A 20,646-nucleotide genomic window follows, 5' to 3' on the forward strand; every position below is an offset into this window, starting at 1 on the left:
TTGTAACCAATTTGCAGCTAATCTGGGGAAAAAAAACCGAAATTCGAACATTGTAGATTAATTTTTTCTGTAGCCTATTTTATTTATATAGACTTTTTTGCCATGTTTTGTTTGTTTTACCCTCTCGTTTGTCTTATTACCTCTGATCACCAGGGGTCAGCATTGGATGGCAGGAAAACATGCTGATAAATCTCTGCGAGGTTTATAAAGCAGATTAGAATGAATTGTTCTGGCATGATTTTAGTGTGACTTTAAAGAAAATGTTCCTGCCGGGGCGACCCCCGTGGTAAGGGATGAGTTTCGGCGCGGATGGAGATGCGCAGTGCGCCTCTGTAGCGATGCCGACTGGGACCGCTGCAGTGTAAACAAGGCTGTCCGAGGGTGCAGTTCTGCTGTCTGTGGTGAGGACACCGATGGTGTCACCGCTATCTTTATCTTTAAAATGTCCCATCCGTGGTTTTTCGGCATGCAGCGGCACTGCCGCTGGTTGCAATTCGAGTGTAGCGGTCCACTTCTGTTAGTGTATTCGGATTGATCGTTTTTTCTCTTTCTCCAAATTCGGCGATGCTCCGTTAAATCTCGGGAGAAATGCCAGGCAAGCAGGGAAGTCCAGGAGCGGAGGACGCGGCACCGACCTTGCCGTCGGTCCGGCCGCCCTGCGACCGTCTCCCCTGCAACAAGAGCAGCGTGTGCTCCCGCTCCTACTTTGTGGTCGTGATGGTGTTTTTTCACATTTACATTATTAATGTTATCGCGCTGCTATTGTACGTGCACTACAACAGCGGACAGGATGAAGCCAGCAGCCGGGGTCGTGACGCTGCCGGCAGTGGCCACCAGCGCCCCGCGTCCGGATCCGAGTCACCAAAGCCTGACGTGTCTCTCACAAGAATCGAGGGAATTAGAGTGAGTAATTTAACGTGATGGGATTATTCATGCTCATGGTTTCAATTCTCGCACCTCATTTCTCTGGCCCATCGTTGTACTGTAGGTTGGACATGTCCACAAGGTGTCCCTGGTGCCTGGAAGAGTGCATGAAATGCGCACTCTGAGTCTGAAACCTCTGCTCTTTGGTATAAACAAACCATCTATCCATCTGCATCACCACAGTCATAGTCTTGATTAGTTTTTCTGTGCCTTGAATACATTTGAATGTAGGTAATGGTGATATTTATGAATCTGCCCAATTAAGCTTCAACAACCTTACTATAAAAATCTATGTATTTTAATTGGGGAAAAATAATCATGTATAGCTTCTATTAGATTAAAAACAAATTTGCCAACAGCTTTGTTTAAAGCAAGGTCTGCAATCATTTTACACAACTACAACAAGAACATTTAAAGTGGATACAGCAGAAACACACTGCATTATAAATGACCTTGTCCTGTTATGCAGAGATTCCCGAGTTCTTGTCAGAGCATGAGTGTCGGGTTGTGATCCAGCTTGCTCAGCTGAAAGGTCTGATGGAGAGCCAGCTTATGGTTCAAGATGGCCAGGAAGAGCTGGCCAAGGAGCTCAACCTGAGCCCAGATGAGATCTTCAACCTTCTGGATATCAACCAGGACGGACAGCTGCAGCTCCATGAGGTGTATGTCATTTTGAGGACGGTGCAGTTCTGAGTAGTTATCTTAATCTCAGTTTTAATGCCGCCTCCCCCAACAGATACTGACTCACTCTCGAGTCAGGGATGGCATCTGGCTCACCCCGGAGAATCTAAGAGAGGTCTACGATGGCCTCAAAGCTGATAAAGATAATAATGGTAAAGAAAATGTATTTTTTGACCATGCACATCCTTTTTTAAATCATCTCCACCAAATTGTATCAGAATAAAATGCATGTTCTTGCACTCTCTGCAGGGTTGTTGAGTCTAGAGGAGTTCAGGCTTCTGAGCAGTGACGCATTCCAGCGTTTTCTAATGCAACGTGGAGTAAAGAGGAGCCAGCTGGTGAGGAACAGCCGACACACGTGGCTGTATCAGGGGAAAGGAGCACACCAAGTGCTGCAGGACATCAAGGAGAGGTGGGCCACGTTCAGATGGCCACTGAAGCTCAAAAAGTTGGGACAAGTCGTCCAGATATTGATCTTCCCCCTGGTTTTTCAGAGTGACTCGTCTCACTCGTCTCCCCCCCACATTAGTGGACCTCAGTGAGCCTCTGCAGGTGGTCCGTTATGAAGAGGGGGGGCACTACCACGCCCACCAGGACAGCGGCCCGGTGTACCCTGAAACCGCCTGCACGCACACGCGCCTCGCGGCCAACGCTTCCACTCCATTTGAGACATCATGCAGGTGAGATCCCAGCACTCCCGAAGACCAGTAAAGCAACATCATCCGTGCATCCGGTGTGTTACCAAACTGTCTGTTGGCACTCCTTGTAAAGGCTCGCATGTTGGTCCACGTGTCTCTACATGTTAGTGTGCCATTCACTGGTTTGCAAGCGCTTGTTTTGGTGTTTCTTTGCACGAGACGTGTGCTTGTCAATTTAAACCTGTGTTGCACACCCAGGTACATCACAGTTCTCTTCTACCTGAACTCTGTTGAGGGGGGTGGGGAGACCGCATTCCCTGTGGCAGACAACAGGACCTATGATGAAGTGGTGCGTAAATGTGTGTAGGTGTGCAAAGGTGGTGTGTACATCATGTGCACGTTTTTAATGTCTGTGTAAACGCACTTGTTTGGTGGTCGTCAGATCGTCACAACGTTCGACAAACTGTCGCTGAGATTGCTTGTTTCATTTTTTTTTTTCATTCAAGTCCCTCATACACAATGATGTCGACCTTTTGGACACGAGGAGGAATTGCAATAAAAGTAACCTGAGAGTGAAGCCTACCAAAGGAACAGCAGTGTTTTGGTACAACTACCTTTCAGATGGAAGAGGTAACCACAAATACCTGATCAGCCCCTCATTCACTATACGGAGTTGAGTGGAAGAAATAGTGCTCACTGCCAAAGTATAAAAAACCCTTTCAGACGATTGTAAATTAATAACATCATGTCTAACTTTTCACATGTGACTGCCCTGGGATGATAGGATATATTGCTCATTAAAGGAAAATTGGTGGTTCACCTCTTCACAGTGCATTATGGGATACATTGAGTGTATGAAATAGGGTACAGCGATCCACAATTAACATCTGGACAGATCCACAAAATGGTGTTCTCTTTAGTGGGTGGAATGATTTCAGACAGCACATGCTAATATCCTAAAAGAGAAGTTAGCAAATGTTGTGATAAAGGATGTAAAATATATTTCCTCACATAGGAAAATTTGTGATTTAGTGGCTTAGGCTTACTGACATGTTACTTTAAGGAAAACTTTAAGCACATCCTTTAATTATCACAATGTTACCAAACTACAGTGCTTAAATGTCCTGCCATCATAGCTGAATACGATAAATACAAAATGACATCTGACTTACTTAATCTTAATATTCAAAACAATTTCACATCATTTACTGGTTTTGGGACAATTTGGGGGTAAAACATGAAATGTAGAGAGCTCAGAGTAAAATGTTCAGTTGATCGTAAGGGAGTACAAAATAAAGCAATATTGTGAACAGATTTATGAATAAACATATTATGCAAAGTTCTATGGAAGTATCAAGAGGTCTTAAAACTGTGCCCACCAATATGTTCGATACATTTGACCTTTTACGGCTTGATCTTTCTTTTAATAGGTTGGGTTGGAGAGCAGGATGAATACGCTCTGCACGGGGGCTGTGTGGTTACCCGTGGTACCAAATGGATTGCGAATAAATGGATCAACATTGATCCAGATTATCAGCGTCAGGTCCGTTATCAGCAGCTGGTTTCACAAAATCCAGAGGATGAGGAGGATGAAGGTCTGATGTTGGACCCTGACGTAGAGGGTTCAGACATACATCAAGACTTGTAGCTGTGTCGCTCCCTTCATTCATGTCTTGTCACGCATGACTAATTCCAGATCAGGGTCTTAAAACCAAAATGATACAAAGTCTTCCTCGCTCCTCTGCACAATTTCTATGGTAACATCCCCTGTGGCCAGTGTGTAGAGACAAGGTTATTTCAGGGAATGAGGTCACAGTGGGCTTATGCAATTGTAGAGAGATGTGTTTGTTAAATAGTAATTGATATTGTTCCTGTTTTTACGTTGCTGTAATTCCCACTTTTAGGAATGTTGCACTATGAACCCGTTCAAGGAGTTGAGACAAAAAAAAATTTGCATGCACTGACTTCACACGTTTTGCTGTTGCCACCAACAAAGATTTTTACTTGGAATTTGAAATGGCTGAGGAACATAATGTCCACGTGAACATAATGAACAATACCTCATGGCTGCCATGACCAAAAATGCTTCACACATGCACAATGTGATGCATTATTCCATACGTTTGAAATAATCGTTCTTTTCTGCCTGGTCGGTACTGAGATTTTCCTTAAAAATGCAGTGTGTTGCTCTTGCACATTGAATAAAATGCACATAAGCCCCATGTCTTCCCAGTCTTGGCCTTCCTTCTTTGCAGACATCTGCACATCTATTTGTAATATTTAATTTCAGGCACTGAACACAACAATCACAGTGGTGCATCTTCAGAATTGTGTGCTGGCGCACGACTCCTGAAATGAATCCGACATAAGTAAATATTAGTCCATATAGTAGTTCATAAGCAGTAGTTAACGAGCTGAACTAGTTCATCTTCACAAAAAAAAGTTTAAAGGGTCCTCACATTCACTGGATAACTTAATATGTGTCCATTTCACAAAGACGCTGGACTAGCTGTACTCACCGCTGAAGGCTCGTATCTGGGGAGGGACGTGGCTCCACGGTGGTTCAGACAGTAGATGACAGCATCGTGAACAGTTGCAAAAAGATGTTTCTTTGTTACTGACTCAGAGAAGAAGTTGCCAAACTCTAGCTGATCCACAACAGGGGCTTAAAGGAGAAATTTTTAGTATATGTATGCTTTTTAATTTGCTACAGCTGCATTTGAGGGAGACAGTGGACTCACCTTGACAACCAGCTATGTAGACGTCCACATCAATCTCTCTGAAGTCCTTAAAAATCTGTCAACATAAATAATATTTTTCATTAATCATTTATTCCCTCGCCTGGTGGTGGATAGTTCAAGGGCAAAGATTTGCTGAGATTTTCACTTTTTATAAACTTATTTGGCCTTTGAGAGCTCACATTTTTCATAGTCTTTATAGCAACAGTGTCAATGAAGTTCGCTGTTGAGAGGTCAATTATGATGGAGTGAATGTCCCAGGTCCATTTCCCCAGTGACCCGAGAGAGACTCGCTCCAGGTCGTGACTCAGTGTGTCCTCAGTACTGGAGCCCAGAGTGGTGGTGTCCCCGTCCTGCAGTTCAGACATCCACCCCAAGCTGGTGCAGTCCTGGTCCCCTCCTTTCAAGTATTCCCACCTAGATTGGCCCTCTGGTGTTCGAGGAGTGGTCGGGATGACAAACACTGTCCCGTTTTCTCTTTTGGTCCAGCTCTGCTCCTCCTTGTCGCTGCAGGTGCCGTCCCACTGCCCGCCGTGGCTGACCTCTTCCTCCACAGAGAAGACCATCAGCCCAGACTGTGTCTTTGCTGCCCTCTGCACTCGTCTTTCCTAAAAAGAAACAGAGTTTAAGAAAGACAAAGGTTTTCTTAGAAAAGGCCTGGCAATGTCTCTCTGAGACGTCTTCAGCACAATACCTCTCTCTTTGCCTGCCTTTTCGCTCGTCTCTCAGCTCTCTTTTCTCTGCGTTTCTGTTTGGCCTCCTGCCTTCTCTTGTAGATAATCATTTTGCTAATATCAAGCCCACTCTGGCAGAAAAATGAGAGCAGATAATGACAGATTGATTGTTAATAAATAATGAAATAATTCACCCTTTAAAAGGGGTAAAGGGGCTTTTATTTTGAATTTGGAAGAGTTACAGCAGTAAAATCCATTTAGAGAACGACAGACCTTTTCCTTTAGAGCTTCAAGGTAGAGTTCAGCATTGGCAAAATACACAGTAGAAGAAGAGCGAAATATAGTAATTCCTGGAATTTCTCTTGCCTGTGGAGTAATGGAAATAATCTTTCTTTTAGAGTTGGATACAAACAGATTTATAGTTTACTTTAGATCTCCTTTACCTCTCGGTGAGTCTCGATGTCTAGGTACAGTTCAGTACCTGGTATGTTTCCCAAAACAGAGTACGTTGGCCTAATAGAGTTTTAAAATGTAGCATGGACAGGCAGCCTTCATTCACCATGAGTTCACACAAACAATGCAATGTTCTGAAACGGCTATCTCACATTTGAGTTCTGAAGATGACGGTAAGCAGAGCGAAAATGATCGAGGCTGCCAGACCCAGGTCCATGTTAAGGAGCAGGGTTGAGACCCACGTGAAGATCCACACCACCTGGGGAACACAGAGCGTCAAGAATAATGACACTGATCCAGATTCAACCCTCACTATTTCGACCTCTCACCAGGTCAATTTTACTGCTTCTCCAAAGTGGGACCACGTCCGAGTGCTGCTTAAACATCCCCTTCAGATTCACAAAGACAATCGATGAAAGTACAGCCTGAAACACACATTGTAAAAGGCTTCATTGATTCTGTGGGATGCGGATAAGACAAAAAAAAGCATTACACCATCTCAATTATGAGGTGTACTATTAGTTTTTACTGTAGTCACTTTGTAGTAAACAGAAACATTAAAATAACAACAAACCTTTGGCAAATCCTGGAACAGGGGTCCAAGTTTCAGAATAGTCACTAACACAATTAGAGCAGAGGCCACTCCTGCCATCTGAAATTACATGGCACAATAATTTAAATAAAAAGGAATGCCATGTAATGTAATGGATTCACTATCATTTGAGGTGTGATGTTATTTCTGTAATGTCCACCTTGGTTCTTCACTCACTTGTGTCTTTCCTCCAGTGGTCTCTTGGATGAGACTTCGAGACATCGATGGGCAGACGGAGTAGCACTGGAAAAAGCCCCCCACTGTGTTACTGAGACCCAGCGCCACCAGCTCCTGCAGCAGCGACAAGACAAACGGCACATTTACCAGAGAACAGATAAAAGTTTGGGGAAAAGACTGATATGACCTCAGGTTCACCTGGTTACTGTCCACCTTATATCCATGTTTCAGGGCAAATGTTTTTCCCAGTGAAATGGATATGGCATATCCAACAATAGCCAGGGCAAATGCGTCACTGATAACTTCTCCAAAGAGACTGACATTTGGGACCTGGGGAGAGCTAAGACTGAAGCAGACGGGAGGACAAGCTACGTCAGTTAATACCAAACACGTTAGGGATAGCTTCACCCAACACAGTTTTGGGTTTTTTTATTTGCATGTGAGCAGTGTTTAAAAATTCAAATACATACCCACTGGGAATATCTCCAACAACTGAGATCTGGTAGCTGCTATTCAGGCCGGTGTACGATGATATCAAAGTGGCTACCGTAATCTGGAGTACGCAGAGACACACACACACACACACACACATACACATACAGATTTCGCAACTTGAAAGTCAAACCGCCATTCATTAAAAATCTCGTAAATCATATACTTAATGTGAACCTAATCATTAGTCATAAATCTCAAGTTTGCTGTGATCTGCAGGAATGTTGCTGTACCGCTGACTCAGCTGGTTCCACCCTGTTTTTCTGTCCCCCCCCCCAACCACGCCATCAGCAGCAGCAAACAAAGGTTACGTGACCTCAACGAATGTTTCGCAATGTGTTTTGTAATGTGAACTGACTGTGATGAGCTCCCCTGGGATGGGTACAGGCAGTTTTGGGTTGAGAAAAGAGTTGAGCTCCTTCATGGCAATAAGAAGCACCATGGACACAACACTGACCACCAGTGTGGGCAGATGAGTGTGCGGAAGCTGGGAGCAAACGTCCATCAGAGTCTGAAATTGAAGAAAAGGAAACAACCTTTTTTCCCCACTTCATATTTGAGGGTTATGTGACTTTAATCTATTTCAAAGCTATCCATTTAATTTAATTTAATTTAATTCAATTCATCTTCATGTACAGCTTGCAATACAGTCGCGAGTGTCTCCAGGTGTTGCCAGAAACCGAGAGCCTAATAACCTGAACAAGCAACACAGGGAAAAGCTTCAGGCTCGTATGGGGGGGACTGTCCTGTTAATGGCCAGTCAGGTAAGGGAGGAGGAGAAGATTGGGCAAGAGGGAAGAATAGAAAGAGGAGTGCAAACAAATGTCATATTATTTCCAGGCTATAGTATAATTTAAAATATTAGTGTGACCTCCTTGAAAGTACACTCTTTCTGCATGTTTGTGCATTTTCTTGCAGTCAGAATATAAAAAAAGTAGAAGATTATTTTAATTGTACTCACATAAATCAAAGCCAAAGGACCACTGAAGCGTGTGGGTGAAACTCCAAACATGTACTTCAGCTGTGCCACCACAGCATGAGCTGCGGCAGCGGTGGTGTAAGCCCTCACCAAGGGTTCAGACAAGTATGTGCCCACGAATCCAAACTTGACCAAACCCAGCACCACCTAAACAAACCATGAGAGGATAAATATTTAATCCTGGGAAGTATTTCTACCGTACTTAAGGTGCTATGCGTGTCGCCGGACCTGAATGAGTCCTCCCAGAACAGTAGTGGCAGCAGCCACCTGTATCCTGTATGAGTCTCGGGCATCTGTGTCCACCTCAGTGACATTCGTTCCATTTGTTTTGAAGAAATTCTCGTCTGGTGCGAGTCTCTCAGTCACACTCCCCACCATGATACTGAGCACTGTAAATGTACCTGAACACAGTAGATGATAAGATAATAGCTGGGCTGGGGCTGGAACGGCCCTGGAATCATCTGGCTCTCCTCTTACCAATGGATATATGACGGGACGTTCCAAAAAAGATATAGATCAGCGCTGGATAGAGTGATGTATAGAGCCCAATTACTGGAGGTAAGGAAGCCAATAATGCATACGCCATACCTGTGGATTTACAATGTTCTCTGTTTACAGATATATGGTGTGACAACGCAGGAGATGCCATTGCTAGTGTTTTTTTTCTCCATTCTTTACCTTGTGGCAGGTGCATGATGCCAACACTGATCCCAGAAATGAGGTCAGGCATTCCATAATCCCAGATTGAGTACTTGGGCAGCCAGTATAGTATAGGAAAGAAGCTGACCACAGTTTTCTTCAGTCTTGGCACTGTACACCTGTAAGGAAGTGGGTGCACAGACAAATGCAATAGGAGAGCAGCCTGTTTTAAAACATGACATGAAGATACAACAAGACTTTGAAGAGTGACACAAGAAGTTGATCTTACTTAATGGAGCCTTTAATCCGTTCTCTTATAGGGCGATGAGTGTCCGAATAGGTTTTCCTCTGCGAAACCTCTTCCAGTTTTTGCTCATCAAGCACCTCCCGCTCGACCATATATTTTAAAGATCTCTGTCTGATTTCCATTGGGCAAAATCTGTAACAATCTGATAGAATTCTATGTCTTTCTCAGTTTCTAAGTGACTGTCTGACAACCGCTCTGTCAAAAAAAGAGCTGTATCTGCAAGTATATATCTCACACAAAATAATGGTTAACTACTGATGTGGAAGGCTGAGCATCTTCATGAGATTTCCATGATGCTGCTTTTATCTATTAACTAGCAAAATTAAGCTCAAGAAGATTGCAAAACACCCCCTTTAATGTTGGACAACCGTGTTCTTCCAGGAACTACTTTTGAACCTTTTAATGTTTCATCAAAAATACACAATTAATGTCCCAACAAACAGGTGACATGTACAGCATCCGGTGTGCCTTTAAGAGAGTGGTGAAATCTGACGCTCAATCTTTTATTACAGTCATTCGATGCATGCAGGCATGTGACACAACAAACAGACACAGAATCGAGAAACAAAGCTAAGTAATATCAAGCAATTCATATCAGGCATTCTAATTTTGTCAGAATTTATTATTGTGGTGGTTTAAACTCATACCCTCCCTCGATAACCCGAACCCTCTCTGGCTTGTTTACAATATGCTGCAGCTTGGTCTATTTTTGGGTTAGTGGCTCAGACCGCCACAGCAAAGGAGGGCAAATATATCTTTGTCTCTTGTAATTGCCCAGACCCTCTTGAAGCCCCACGACTAACCAGTAACGTGTGTTGTCTGATGTTAAAACAAAAATTATCTTTTGGACTTTTTACACCAAAGATTAGGATACAAAATTGGGATTTGATGACCTAAACGGTAAGGATTTTACTTGAGGATTGCTTGAAATTGTTGCCAACTTAATTTTTACATTATGAAAGGAAAAGTCTGTCTTTTAACATAAAGTCTAATAAAAAATTATTGGATTTAGTTTATTTAGAGGCCATTTAATTAGAAGGATATAAGCTTGTTTTGTTTTGCTGCAGTCATGACACTGGTTTAGTATTTCTTAGCTGGGATTTAATGTTAATATCTAATGTTACATGTGTTTATTATTGTTGATTAAGTCACCAAGTCTGGTTCTAATTTTCTTATCCTTCAGCAACAAACTCTTCGCTACCTTTTAAAGAGCAGAACACTCCAGCCTGACAGTAACACCATTTAAAAGTTGAGCCAACATGGATCTTACAGCCAAACATGGTTTAGCTCTTCTCGACCAACTGAGGAAGATGAGGGAGACAGAGCACCTGACGGATGTGGTGCTGGTTGCAGATGGCATCAGTTTTCCCTGTCACCGAGTAGTTCTAGCTGCCTTTAGTCCGTATTTCCGTGTCATGTTCACATGTGGTTTGCGTGAGTGCAACAACAGAGAAATACTCCTGCGTGACACGCCTGCAGAGAGCCTGGCCCTTCTTCTCAACTACATGTACTGCTCAGATCTCCCGCTTAATAACAACAACGTACAAGGAATCTCCATTGCGGCATTCCTTTTGCAGATGGACGACGTCTTCATTCGCTGTCGAAAGCACATGATTGAAAACATGGATGCTTCTAACTGCCTTGGCGTGTACTACTTTGCCCGTGACCTGGGTGCAGAAGAACTTGCTGACCATGCACAGCGCTACGTGAGGCAACATTTTGTCCAAGTCTGCCAACATGAGGAAGTCCTAGAGCTTGAGCCCCATCAGCTGGGAAAGCTCCTGATGTCTGATGACCTTAATGTCTATCAAGAGGAGTCCATCCTGGATGTGGTTCTTTCCTGGGTGAAACATAGCACTGTGACAGAGACAGAGGTTCGTATCATCCATCTACCTGAGCTCCTTCGAAAGGTCCGTCTGCCATTGGTCAACCCAGACTACCTAAGAGAGATGGTGAAGAGGAACACGGTCCTGCTGGCTGAAGGTGAATGTCTAGATATGGTCAACGAGGCCTTAGAAGTCTCCACGATGCATCCTGCTGCTGTTCCACGTAAGCTGAAGCTGCGTTATGGCATGGAGACCACAGATCTCCTGCTCTGCATCGGTAACGACAGTGGCGGGATCAGATCGCGGTACGCCGACTTCGCAGAGCAAAGTTTTTGCTACGCGCCATCCACAACACGCACGTACTACATGACTTCTCCTCGATATGGCGACGCCCTGGGATATGTGAGCACCGGGGTTGTAACTGAGAATAACGGCATCATAGTGGCAGGAGAGGTGGGCGTGCGCAGAGCTGCCCGACAGAAGGACATCAATGTTGAGATTTACAGGTCAGAGAAGCACGTTTGGTAATGGCGTGGTTCTTCTCCAGGGCAGGAGTTATTCATGGATGCCTTGAACTTCCAGGTACAAAGTAGAGGCCCAAGGAACCTGGGAGCACCTGACGTCAGCAGAGCATCGTGACTCATACGCTCTGGGATCACTGGGCGATGCCGTGTACCTGTTGGGAGGGCAGATGAGACTGAAGAACCAGTATCTCATCACTAACTGCGTGGAACGATGGTCTCTGCAAGGGGGGCCCTGGCGTAGTGCGGCACCCCTGCCCTTGCCTCTGGCCTTCCACAGCGTGGTCCGAATGAACGACCGCCTTTACGTGATGGGCGGTCGAACCCCACAGGTGGTCTTTTCACAGCTGCTGCTTGCATTCATTTGAACCGTGGTCAAAATGAGATGGTCAAATATAAAGAACACATCTACAATGGGTCAGGGTTAGTCTTTCTCTGTGGGTAAATGAATGTTCTGATATTTTTTTCTTCCCTTCTAAAAAGCAGACATTCAGCATGGAGGATGAGCCCGATCGTCTTAGCAACCGCCTACTGGAGTACAACCCACACACAAATATGTGGAAAGAGCTAGCCCCCATGAAATACTCCAAGTACCGCTGCTGTGCTGTTGTGCTGAATAATGAAATTTTCGTCATGGGTGAGGCTTTGTTTATTTATCTTTTCAAGTGGGAAATGCAGGTCATGTATAATCAAATGCTGATGTTTCCCAGGAGGCATTGGGTGTGAGGGTGGGGACCGTGGGCAGTCACGCCACTGTCTCGATGCAGTGGAGATCTACAATCCCGATGGTGATTTCTGGAGGGACGGGCCTCGTCTTCCATGTCCCCAGCTGTCCCTACACACCTGTGGCCCCAATGCAGGTGTGGTGGCAGGAAAGATTTATGTGTGTGGGTACTACAAAGGAGCAGGTAACATAATCTAAAATCTTTACTTTGATGTTACATAGGCATTTTCAAATGGCTCCACCACCTTTTCCCTGTCTTCTTTACCCTCAGATCGACATGAGGCTATAACAAAGGACATTTTGGAACTGGATCCCTCGGACAACCGATGGACGGTGGTGGTTCGGCGTGCCCTGATGCATGACAACTACGACATTTGCTTAGTGGCACATTTGAACCCAAGGGGACTCATGTCTCCACCTGCAGACTTAGTTAAACTGTGACACCCCTGTCAGGACAGGTCAAAGCCTGTTAGAGGGAAATTGTGACAGAAAACAATTATTAATGCACAAATTGCTGCGCTGAAGAGTTTCACCTTTAAAGTCTTAGAGCACTTTGCATGGGAGAGGAAGTGGGGGTTAAAGATTTGCACATTCTAACAAGAGATCGCTGTTCAAATGTAGTATAGTATAAGCAGTTTTGTTGTTGCACAGAAATTGATCATTTATAAGCTGCATCTCGGTCACTTCTAATAACAAATTATATATATAAACCTATAAATAGAATTGGATTTCTATTTACGTTTATTAATGATTGAGATTGCGAGTCAGTTATTGTCTTTAATGTGTCTATTTTGTGTGTTACACTATGAATACTGAATTTATTGCCAATATCAGTTTATTTTCCAAAACTTTCTGTCTGAAGTGAGCTCATCCATCTGCTGATCAATTTTTAACTTTATTTAACTGATTTTTTTTTACTTACTTTACTTACTAAATTGTACAAAACAATTCCGATTTTTTTAAGATGTGAAATTAAAAAAGTGAATTTAAATCCCGACATATATAAAAGCAATTCAAATTGTTGCTGTTTCAAAGCTATTATTTTGATTTGTTTTGGCAGTTTGTTTTGGCATAATATCATGGATATGCATCCTATTAAAAAAAAATCCAATTTAACACAACAAACAAATAGAAGAGATGTAAATTTGGACTCTGTTTTTGTGTTATGAACTGTATCCTGTCATTTATGTTTATTATACTCTCACAGTTACAAATGTAAACATATCACAGATGTAAATGTTGTTACCAATGGCAACAAGGCTACAAAGTTGCTGTCCACAAAATCAGAATAGAAAGATGGACTCGGTTTGATTTAATTAAGATTCCACTAGTATAAATATATAAGCTGTAAATAAAATATAAATATATGTTTTCAAAATTACACCCAAACAATATTAACACATTAACATAAATCCTACACAAAAAATGGAGACTAACTAATGTATATATATTATGAATGTACAGTCCTCAAACACTACAAATAAGATGTTGTAACCACCGATCATCACTAGAAGCCTAAAAGCGTGTCCGAGTCCATGCCAAACATCTGCCAGAGGCCCTCACGTTTGATTGGGGTCCCTGTTGTGGACTCAGATGAGAGCTTCCCTGAGACAGGGATGGGGTCCACCTCGGGGAGGCAAAGGGAGTTATTGCTGCTCTGAGACCAGCAGTTGTGAGGGATGAGGAGAGAAATGTTGCCTCCTTTCTTTTCACTGCTTTTTACTTTCAGGTCTGGGGCGAGACTGTCCTGTTGGGGTACCCTGTTCGGCTTACACACTTTCTGCTGTTTGACACAGGTCATGGGCTGTGGACAGTTTAAATCTGCAACACTGTACTTACTCTTCTGTGAGAGGACCAATGGCCTCTTTGCGCTCCTATGGCCCCTGAGAGACGGCGTCTTTCTGCCTATAATCTGGCTGGGGTACTGAGGAAGTTCAAGCTTGTGTGACACAAGTTTTAGCTGTGTGACGTTAAGCTTGTTTCCTGGCAAACTGCTACAGACGGGGCGTCCAAACTCTGGTGACGTCTGAGCAGCAGACGCTCTGACCACAGCAGCTTTGACAGAGTGCTTCTCAACTAAGACATTGAGCAGCTTCAGAGCCTCTTCAACCATGCCTTGTTTTCTTTCCTGGTCTTCTCTCAGATGCTCCAGACTATTCTTTATGCACTCCAGATTTGAGGCAAGTACTGATGTGTCCTCCCCATTCTGGAAAATAAAATTAAAAAAACAAAACAAAACAAAAACAGTGGCTCAAAGCCATTAAAATGATCTTCCCCTGATATTCATACACTCACCTTTTGCACCTTCTCTTTTAAGTCAGTCAACATCTCTTTCTGGGAGCTGACTTTGTTCTGCAGTGTCTCAAACTGCTGGGAAATGTCGCTCCGTAGACTATTATAATTGGTTTCATCTGATATACATGGGCGAGGAAGACAGAGGTTTTTTGTAATGCACTGACTTGATGATGGCAAAGAGGCTCTTCTTTTGTAAAAAACATTAACTAAGACACTTACATCTTGATGTGATGCTGTCAATTTTTTCAAGAAGTGATTGGCACACAGCAGTAGTGTTCTGCGTTCCATTTACAATTTGTTGAATCTAGAAAATATTGTGACAAAAAAAACAACCAAACACCAATTAGACACAGGGTGAGCGGTGGCATCAGTGAAGTGACTGACGGAGGACCAGTATCACTTACACTATCAAACGCTTTCAGCAACTGCTGAAGGTCTTTGGTGACAAAATCACTGTTAAAGAGAACAGATTGCAGAAGAGTGAATATTTTAAATAGGGTTGACTTTTTCAGTGAGCAAGTGTACGTTTAAAAGAGACGTCCCACGTGTGGAGACATACCACTCTGCTTTTTCTGTTGCTCTTTTCTTGTCTTCCTGAAATTTATTCAGCATTCCAAAATATCTGCTTTTGTCTTTAAATTCTCCAAGCAAGAGCGGCTTGCTGAGGTAACTGTTGGCGAATTTTGGTTCGCTTCCCTAAAAGGAAATAGAATATTTTCAGATATAAACACGCAAGTGTGCTTCCTGTTACATATGTGCCAGATAGAGGTGCTATATTTAATTAATGATTAATAAAACTTTTAAATAGTTTTATATTGGTTTCAAAATGAGCTAATGTCATATTTCTTTTCCAGCATCAGGAACAAATTCTATCGAATCAACAGGGTTTGGTTTGATATATTGAGGGGACTGTGTAATTACTGAATCTTTTATATTGATATATTGAGGGAACTGTGTAATTACTGAATCTTTTATATCGATATATTGAGGTGAAACTCTTACGTCTGAACTCTGTTGGGAGTTCCTGGATGACAAACTCACATCCTGAGAAGCACTTTGAGAATTTTCAGGCCAAAACTGAGACCCACAGAAAAACTGAGCATCTGTAAAACTACAGTAGCTGTTGGGAGCCACGTTCCTGCTGATAATGTCGCACAAAGTTTGATCAGAATAAAAAGTAATAGGGATAATTAGTGTGTTAAAAAAACAAGACAAGACAAGCACACACTTCAAACATGACTTTACAATGCACACCTATATACGTGGAACTATAATTACCACGACTGTAATGTAAGTGAAGTTAACCACCTGCTTCCAGTTGGAATGTTCAGCATTTCTTTTATGCTCCTGGCATGGTTCATTGTGTTCAGTTACCTGTTTACAAAAAGAACACATCATGGTCATATTTGTTTTATTGAGACTGCATTTTACCAACTGTTGACAGAAACTGGATTTAGTCAAGATCCTTTTAGCTAACTTAAGCTTGAATGGCTAGAGAGGAAATACAGTATGTAATAAGCAGGGAGTAAATACACATCTCAATAAACCTTGTCTACTAGTAACTGGATTAAATATTGTTCCATATGTTGGTTTGTAATGGTATATAGGTTATATAAGTCTGCGCGAAATACATTACTCACAATTCTGCACACTTTACTGCGTATCTGAACATTAACCATTTCACTCACGAGGATTTAAATCTCCCGCCGTGTGCAATCACAGCGCGAGGTTAGGTTGCATTCATGTACATCGGAAAATCGCAATATAAAAGAGTATGTTTGTAATTTTGGTGAGGTTTATCCTCAGTATATCATCGAAAAATGTATTTAATAGGGCATCCTAATAGGTAAACATCTACAATTGCGCATCCTGACTTGCTGCGAGGGAAATCTCGTATGTTTTCCCTCGACGCTCCGAAAACATGCAGGCAAATTAGTAGAGATCCCTTGAAAAGAGTTTGTCAGTTAATGGGAGGGCTGATTTGAATGAATTAGGGTGCACCGGGATTTAATTACTGAAATTAGTCACTCTTTAAAATGTTAATTTAAATCTGTTTGATCAAGTGTTATTATGCATATCATTCGCTTGGATATGGTCCTCTAAAATTACTGTCAGTGAACGTATCATACTTATACTCTTGTTTTGAAAGTAGAACCCGGAAATGAAAGCTCGTATGCTACATGGCTACATACTTAAATGTTGGCACTGTTTTTATGCCAAAGCTTTAAAAATATTAATGACAGAACTATTATAATTTGGTGCCGGATTCAATCTCAGGGTTTTTCCACTGGCGTTTTGCCCAAACCGAAGCTTGGCGTTGGCTGGTGAGTGAACTTATTTGTGCTTTCAACCGCAACAGTTTGAATTTTCTCCCTCTACGAGTCTAAACACCTTCGTTAATGGACTAAAAAACATTGTTTTAGATATGTTTTTAAATTGGATCATATGAGGGCCACCGCTGATGACGATATTTTAGGTGAGATCGAGAACACGACACATATTGACAGGTGCTAGCAAGCTGTTAAGGTGTTCAGCAGTGTTAATCGTCTGGGTCGATTGATTAAAAATACTGGAGTTTTGACCCACATTGCACACTTTATTTTATTTTACGAATGCATGCCATTAAAATAAGAACAATATTTTCTCGTCAACACATTTGCACATTCATTTTCAAAACATTTCACTTTGCCATCAATTTTACAGGCCTTCTAATAATCCAAGAAATAAAATGCTGTTTTCTTGAATAACTCCAGTTGTCATTCTTGCAATATAAATATCTAAGCATCCTAAATTTGGGCCGAACAGTTTAGTTCTGATCAAATTTGTCTTTGATCTTTTAGGGCTCAGTCATGGCTTTGTCATTCCTGATGGTTTTTGCTGCAACTGTGATTCTCATCAGACCTGAGACACCAGTAACAAAGGTACAAACAGGAAGTGGCTTGCAGCTGCAGGGCTGATGTGTGTGTGTGTGTGTGTGTGTGTGTGTGTGTGTGTGTTTTGTTGGAGCTGTTGTTTGTTAACCTGTGAGTTGTGTTTCCTGTGCAGGCCCTCCGTCAGGACACACTTGAGTGTTGTGGTGAGAAACAGAAATTGAACAGTTCGTGTTCAAATGACACTCGCTGTGAACCAGGTAAGACAAAGAATCTACCAAAAATGATGAAATACAATGTAGTGTAAACATATAGAGATCTAAGTCACCTGTTTTTGTACACACATTAACTTTCTGAGTGTAATTTGTGTAAATCTGGCATATTTATTGAAATATAGGGGATCTGTGATTGTGTTGCAGTGCAGACTTTTTTTTAATCATGTTCATTTTATTGATTGTAACTAACAATATTAAATATGATTTTGTCAGTATGAGAACTCAAATGTTGGAAAAGGTGGCCAAATAATGCACTGATTCATTTATTGATTTTCAGGATGTTTCTGGCGAGTCCTTGAGAATAGCAACACTGTTTGCATATTCTGTGATCCAGCAACTGCGGATTTAGACAACATAACAGTCTGCACCTACAGTAAAGCTGCAAACTGCACCCACAAATATGTAGCATTAACTTGGCCTTGTTTTTAATACCTTTGTTTCTGTTTTTGCATCTGATTTTCCATGTGCTCTGTAGACTACACGCTCGAGAGGAAAAATGACACCACTGTTACCACCGTCACTCCAAAAATTGGTAAGATGGTTACAGTCTCTGTGGATTCATTAGCCCCTTTTCCAGGGAAATTTTCAGAAAGCTTAAAGTAAATCTCTAGTAATCCGGTAGAAAAATTGAAAAGGTCTTGAAATTAAAAGGGGGCTTTTGTTTTATGTAAGAGAACTTTGCCTTTGAAAAAAGAATTACCGTATATGGAGCAGTCGATTGTTCCTTTTCTTTTCATCTGCAGGAGGTCCAGGTGTGGCTGCCTCTCTTCTCCTGGGAACACTGTTAATCAGCTTGTTCCTGATCCTCTCTGTTGCTTCTTTTTTCTACCTCAAACGTTCCAAAAGGCTCCCTAACATCTTCTACCGTCGCAATAAAGGTAAAAGGCATTGGCTGTATTTTCCAGCCTGAATCACAAAGCTATGTGGCACCTCTTGATCTGTCACCCATCATCTACATTCTAAGAGTGTTTTATTTGTTCCCAGCCTTCATTTTCCAACCAAGTGAGACAGTAAGTCAATTTTTCTGTCTATTCAAGAATAATCACTCATAGAAGAAAGTCAAGGTTTGCAAATTGTTTGTGTTTCTGAGGAAAATGTGTAACTTATTTACTTTTCCATTCCAGGCTGTCATGATTCCCTCCTCATCAGGTGAGTCTTGCTTTCAGAATAGGTTGATCGGGTTTTTTTAGTGTTGTAGGAAGCTATTGGCAGCAATGAAATAAAATAAAATTCCTCACAGCTGCCAAAAATAACATAGCATTCAAAGAGAACTAGAAATACCTTTAATACTTCTGTTGAAGACAAACAAAAGCTGCAAGGTGAGGATTGCAGCTGTTGTGATGTAATTGCAGAGTGCTTTTCACTGACTCCATGTATCCTCTGGTTCTTTTTAAGGGAGAAAGCCACGGTATGTCAGAAGGGAGCGGCCACCTGTTGCATCAGCGGTGAATAGTGCCATTGTCCCCGCCACCCACCCAGCCACCCAACCAGCCACCCAACCAGCCACCACTCAAGACATGAATGTATAGGCGGGGAGCAGGTGGAGGGGGCCTTGTAGGTACAGCAGATTGCTCAGGAATAGTCAAGTTTTGGGTGGTTTTTCCTAATTATTAGAAAATCCGACTTTGTGCAAGTGGCCAAATGCTTCTTTACCTGTTGTTGCTTTATCTGAACATAGCAGGAGAATGAGTTAGATCTGTGGGTCTGCTCCTGAAACAGTCTTGTTGATATCAAATTGACGTGCCACTTTCTTGACGCAACAGTTCAGAACATGTCCACAAATAAGATTGTGAAGATAGAGTTCATTTCTTTTACATTTGAAAGGGGCCAGATTATCTTTTTCCCAGCTTTCTCTTGCTTACAAACCCCTCTGAAGATAACGTCGCAGCCTACTGATTTAAAAAAAAAAAAATTGAAGACCATTTGTTTGGCTGTGATATTTATTTACATGGTTCAAACATGCACTGAGAACAACAAACGCTAATTCTACAGGTTATTCAGAGTGAATCAGAGGGTCTGCAGGGATGCTGGCTGAGTCAGCTTCAATATCCAGTAAACACTGCTGCACATATACAACCTGCAAATAAACAGGGGTTTAGTTTGGTCTGAACGAGGCCTGGTGAGAGAACTCAAATGGCAAGAACAGCTTTTAGTCTCTGCGATTTTCCTGTTTCTGTTGTTACATTTGTATTTATTGATGAGCGTAGCCACGATGAATGTATTACAAGTCACGCTTCTATTTATTACATTCCACACAATTTCTATTAGTGATGTACTTAAAGTCCTTGGTCCAACAGAACATCTTTACATAACAATTCACTTCTGAAAACTTGTTTACCTGAGTATGCACTTTATTTATCAAAAGTCTTGGTGGGGGTTTTTTGTTTTATGAAATGGTCAAAAACTGAAGATTTTATAAATTAACTTTTGCCAAAACTGTGCCATGAAGGCAGGAAGCGTCAAGTGATGAATGATGGGGTATTTGAATCATATCCAGTGGCCTTTACACCCTTCTGAAGTTAACCTGCCTTTTTGATTTATTTGCTGGAATTTGTTGTTTTATAGTTTTATATTTTAGCTTGTTGTGCTTTTTATGTGTGAAGCCATATGAAATGAACCTGGAAAGAAGGCAGCCATCATATTGTGGACATTCCCAACTCGTCTTCACGTCTGCTGTTGCACTGATAACCATAAGAGGCGTGTGTATGTGCTGTTTTATACAGATGTTCTTGTTTTGGTAAGAATGTACAAAGTCTAGTTTCAGCTCAAGAAACAATGTTAAATGTTTAATATTTGAAATAAAGCACCATTGCACAGGCAACGTCTCCCCGTGTGCAGTTT

At 42.0% G+C, this 20,646-nt stretch overlaps 5 protein-coding genes across 7 annotated transcripts; 3 read left to right on the forward strand and 2 right to left on the reverse strand.

Moving 5' to 3' along the window:
- Positions 1-156: 156 nt before the first annotated feature.
- On the forward strand, positions 157-4,466 carry p4htmb (prolyl 4-hydroxylase, transmembrane b). The gene is made up of 9 exons (XM_003973299.3): positions 157-903; positions 989-1,070; positions 1,394-1,584; positions 1,661-1,757; positions 1,855-2,017; positions 2,100-2,285; positions 2,502-2,592; positions 2,750-2,873; positions 3,674-4,466. The coding sequence occupies exons 1-9, from the start codon at positions 589-591 to the stop codon at positions 3,889-3,891; spliced, it is 1,467 nt and encodes a 488-aa protein (XP_003973348.2). The 5' UTR covers positions 157-588; the 3' UTR covers positions 3,892-4,466.
- Positions 4,214-9,507, reverse strand: slc26a6l1 (solute carrier family 26 member 6, like 1). The gene is made up of 19 exons (XM_003973235.2): positions 9,277-9,507; positions 9,027-9,166; positions 8,826-8,936; positions 8,577-8,749; positions 8,331-8,495; positions 7,728-7,880; positions 7,348-7,430; positions 7,076-7,223; positions 6,878-6,991; positions 6,683-6,760; positions 6,438-6,533; positions 6,261-6,367; positions 6,099-6,168; positions 5,929-6,021; positions 5,676-5,786; positions 5,164-5,589; positions 4,985-5,039; positions 4,763-4,908; positions 4,214-4,592 (listed from the first exon to the last, which is right to left on the reverse strand). The coding sequence occupies exons 1-19, from the start codon at positions 9,414-9,416 to the stop codon at positions 4,566-4,568; spliced, it is 2,436 nt and encodes an 811-aa protein (XP_003973284.2). The 5' UTR covers positions 9,417-9,507; the 3' UTR covers positions 4,214-4,565.
- Positions 9,508-9,801: 294 nt separating this feature from the next.
- On the forward strand, positions 9,802-12,973 carry kbtbd12 (kelch repeat and BTB (POZ) domain containing 12). 2 transcript variants are annotated; one of them, XM_029827065.1, is made up of 6 exons: positions 9,802-10,194; positions 10,478-11,626; positions 11,703-11,973; positions 12,125-12,278; positions 12,352-12,549; positions 12,637-12,973. In XM_029827065.1, exons 2-6 carry the CDS (start codon positions 10,554-10,556, stop codon positions 12,804-12,806), a joined length of 1,866 nt encoding a protein of 621 aa, XP_029682925.1. In that variant the 5' UTR covers positions 9,802-10,194; positions 10,478-10,553; the 3' UTR covers positions 12,807-12,973. The 2 variants fall into 2 exon arrangements, with proteins under 2 accessions (XP_029682925.1, XP_003973349.1); XM_003973300.3 differs by having other exon boundaries at positions 9,804-10,194; positions 12,128-12,278.
- Positions 12,974-13,852: 879 nt separating this feature from the next.
- Positions 13,853-16,388, reverse strand: ccdc36 (coiled-coil domain containing 36). Of its 2 annotated transcripts, none has more exons than XM_029827067.1 (8): positions 16,301-16,388; positions 15,969-16,034; positions 15,663-15,798; positions 15,220-15,356; positions 15,065-15,113; positions 14,880-14,964; positions 14,661-14,776; positions 13,853-14,571 (listed from the first exon to the last, which is right to left on the reverse strand). In XM_029827067.1, the coding sequence occupies exons 2-8, from the start codon at positions 16,019-16,021 to the stop codon at positions 13,873-13,875; spliced, it is 1,275 nt and encodes a 424-aa protein (XP_029682927.1). In that variant the 5' UTR covers positions 16,022-16,034; positions 16,301-16,388; the 3' UTR covers positions 13,853-13,872. The 2 variants fall into 2 exon arrangements, with proteins under 2 accessions (XP_029682927.1, XP_029682926.1); XM_029827066.1 differs by having other exon boundaries at positions 15,663-15,801.
- Positions 16,389-16,791: 403 nt separating this feature from the next.
- On the forward strand, positions 16,792-20,621 carry c19h1orf159 (chromosome 19 C1orf159 homolog). The gene is made up of 9 exons (XM_011613878.2): positions 16,792-16,984; positions 17,501-17,581; positions 17,706-17,790; positions 18,083-18,178; positions 18,281-18,337; positions 18,549-18,683; positions 18,790-18,815; positions 18,930-18,954; positions 19,201-20,621. Exons 2-9 carry the CDS (start codon positions 17,510-17,512, stop codon positions 19,332-19,334), a joined length of 630 nt encoding a protein of 209 aa, XP_011612180.1. The 5' UTR covers positions 16,792-16,984; positions 17,501-17,509; the 3' UTR covers positions 19,335-20,621.
- Positions 20,622-20,646: the final 25 nt, after the last annotated feature.

Source organism: Takifugu rubripes, chromosome 19, assembly GCF_901000725.2.
Source record: "Takifugu rubripes chromosome 19, fTakRub1.2, whole genome shotgun sequence".
NCBI classification, from domain to species: domain Eukaryota; kingdom Metazoa; phylum Chordata; class Actinopteri; order Tetraodontiformes; family Tetraodontidae; genus Takifugu; species Takifugu rubripes.

Coding starts and splice junctions, on each gene's coding strand:
- slc26a6l1 (XM_003973235.2), bottom strand. CDS start 9,416: ATGGAAATCAGACAGAGATCTTTAAAATATATGGTCGAGCGGGAGGTG. Junction 6,022..6,098: donor ACATCGAGACTCACCGAGAG/GTAAAGGAGATC, acceptor ATTACTCCACAG/GCAAGAGAAATTCCAGGAAT. Junction 5,590..5,675: donor AAAGGCAGGCAAAGAGAGAG/GTATTGTGCTGA, acceptor GTTTCTTTTTAG/GAAAGACGAGTGCAGAGGGC.
- ccdc36 (XM_029827066.1), bottom strand. CDS start 16,021: ATGAACCATGCCAGGAGCATAAAAGAAATGCTGAACATTCCAACTGGA. Junction 15,357..15,662: donor ACTCCCAACAGAGTTCAGAC/GTAAGAGTTTCA, acceptor ATTTCCTTTTAG/GGAAGCGAACCAAAATTCGC. Junction 14,572..14,660: donor TAAAAGAGAAGGTGCAAAAG/GTGAGTGTATGA, acceptor TTTATTTTCCAG/AATGGGGAGGACACATCAGT.
- kbtbd12 (XM_029827065.1), top strand. CDS start 10,554: ATGGATCTTACAGCCAAACATGGTTTAGCTCTTCTCGACCAACTGAGG. Junction 11,974..12,124: donor TGGGCGGTCGAACCCCACAG/GTGGTCTTTTCA, acceptor CCTTCTAAAAAG/CAGACATTCAGCATGGAGGA. Junction 12,550..12,636: donor TGGGTACTACAAAGGAGCAG/GTAACATAATCT, acceptor CTTTACCCTCAG/ATCGACATGAGGCTATAACA.
- c19h1orf159 (XM_011613878.2), top strand. CDS start 17,510: ATGGCTTTGTCATTCCTGATGGTTTTTGCTGCAACTGTGATTCTCATC. Junction 18,338..18,548: donor CACCGTCACTCCAAAAATTG/GTAAGATGGTTA, acceptor TTTCATCTGCAG/GAGGTCCAGGTGTGGCTGCC. Junction 18,955..19,200: donor CATGATTCCCTCCTCATCAG/GTGAGTCTTGCT, acceptor GTTCTTTTTAAG/GGAGAAAGCCACGGTATGTC.
- p4htmb (XM_003973299.3), top strand. CDS start 589: ATGCCAGGCAAGCAGGGAAGTCCAGGAGCGGAGGACGCGGCACCGACC. Junction 1,758..1,854: donor AGCTGATAAAGATAATAATG/GTAAAGAAAATG, acceptor CACTCTCTGCAG/GGTTGTTGAGTCTAGAGGAG. Junction 2,018..2,099: donor CTGCAGGACATCAAGGAGAG/GTGGGCCACGTT, acceptor CTGGTTTTTCAG/AGTGACTCGTCTCACTCGTC.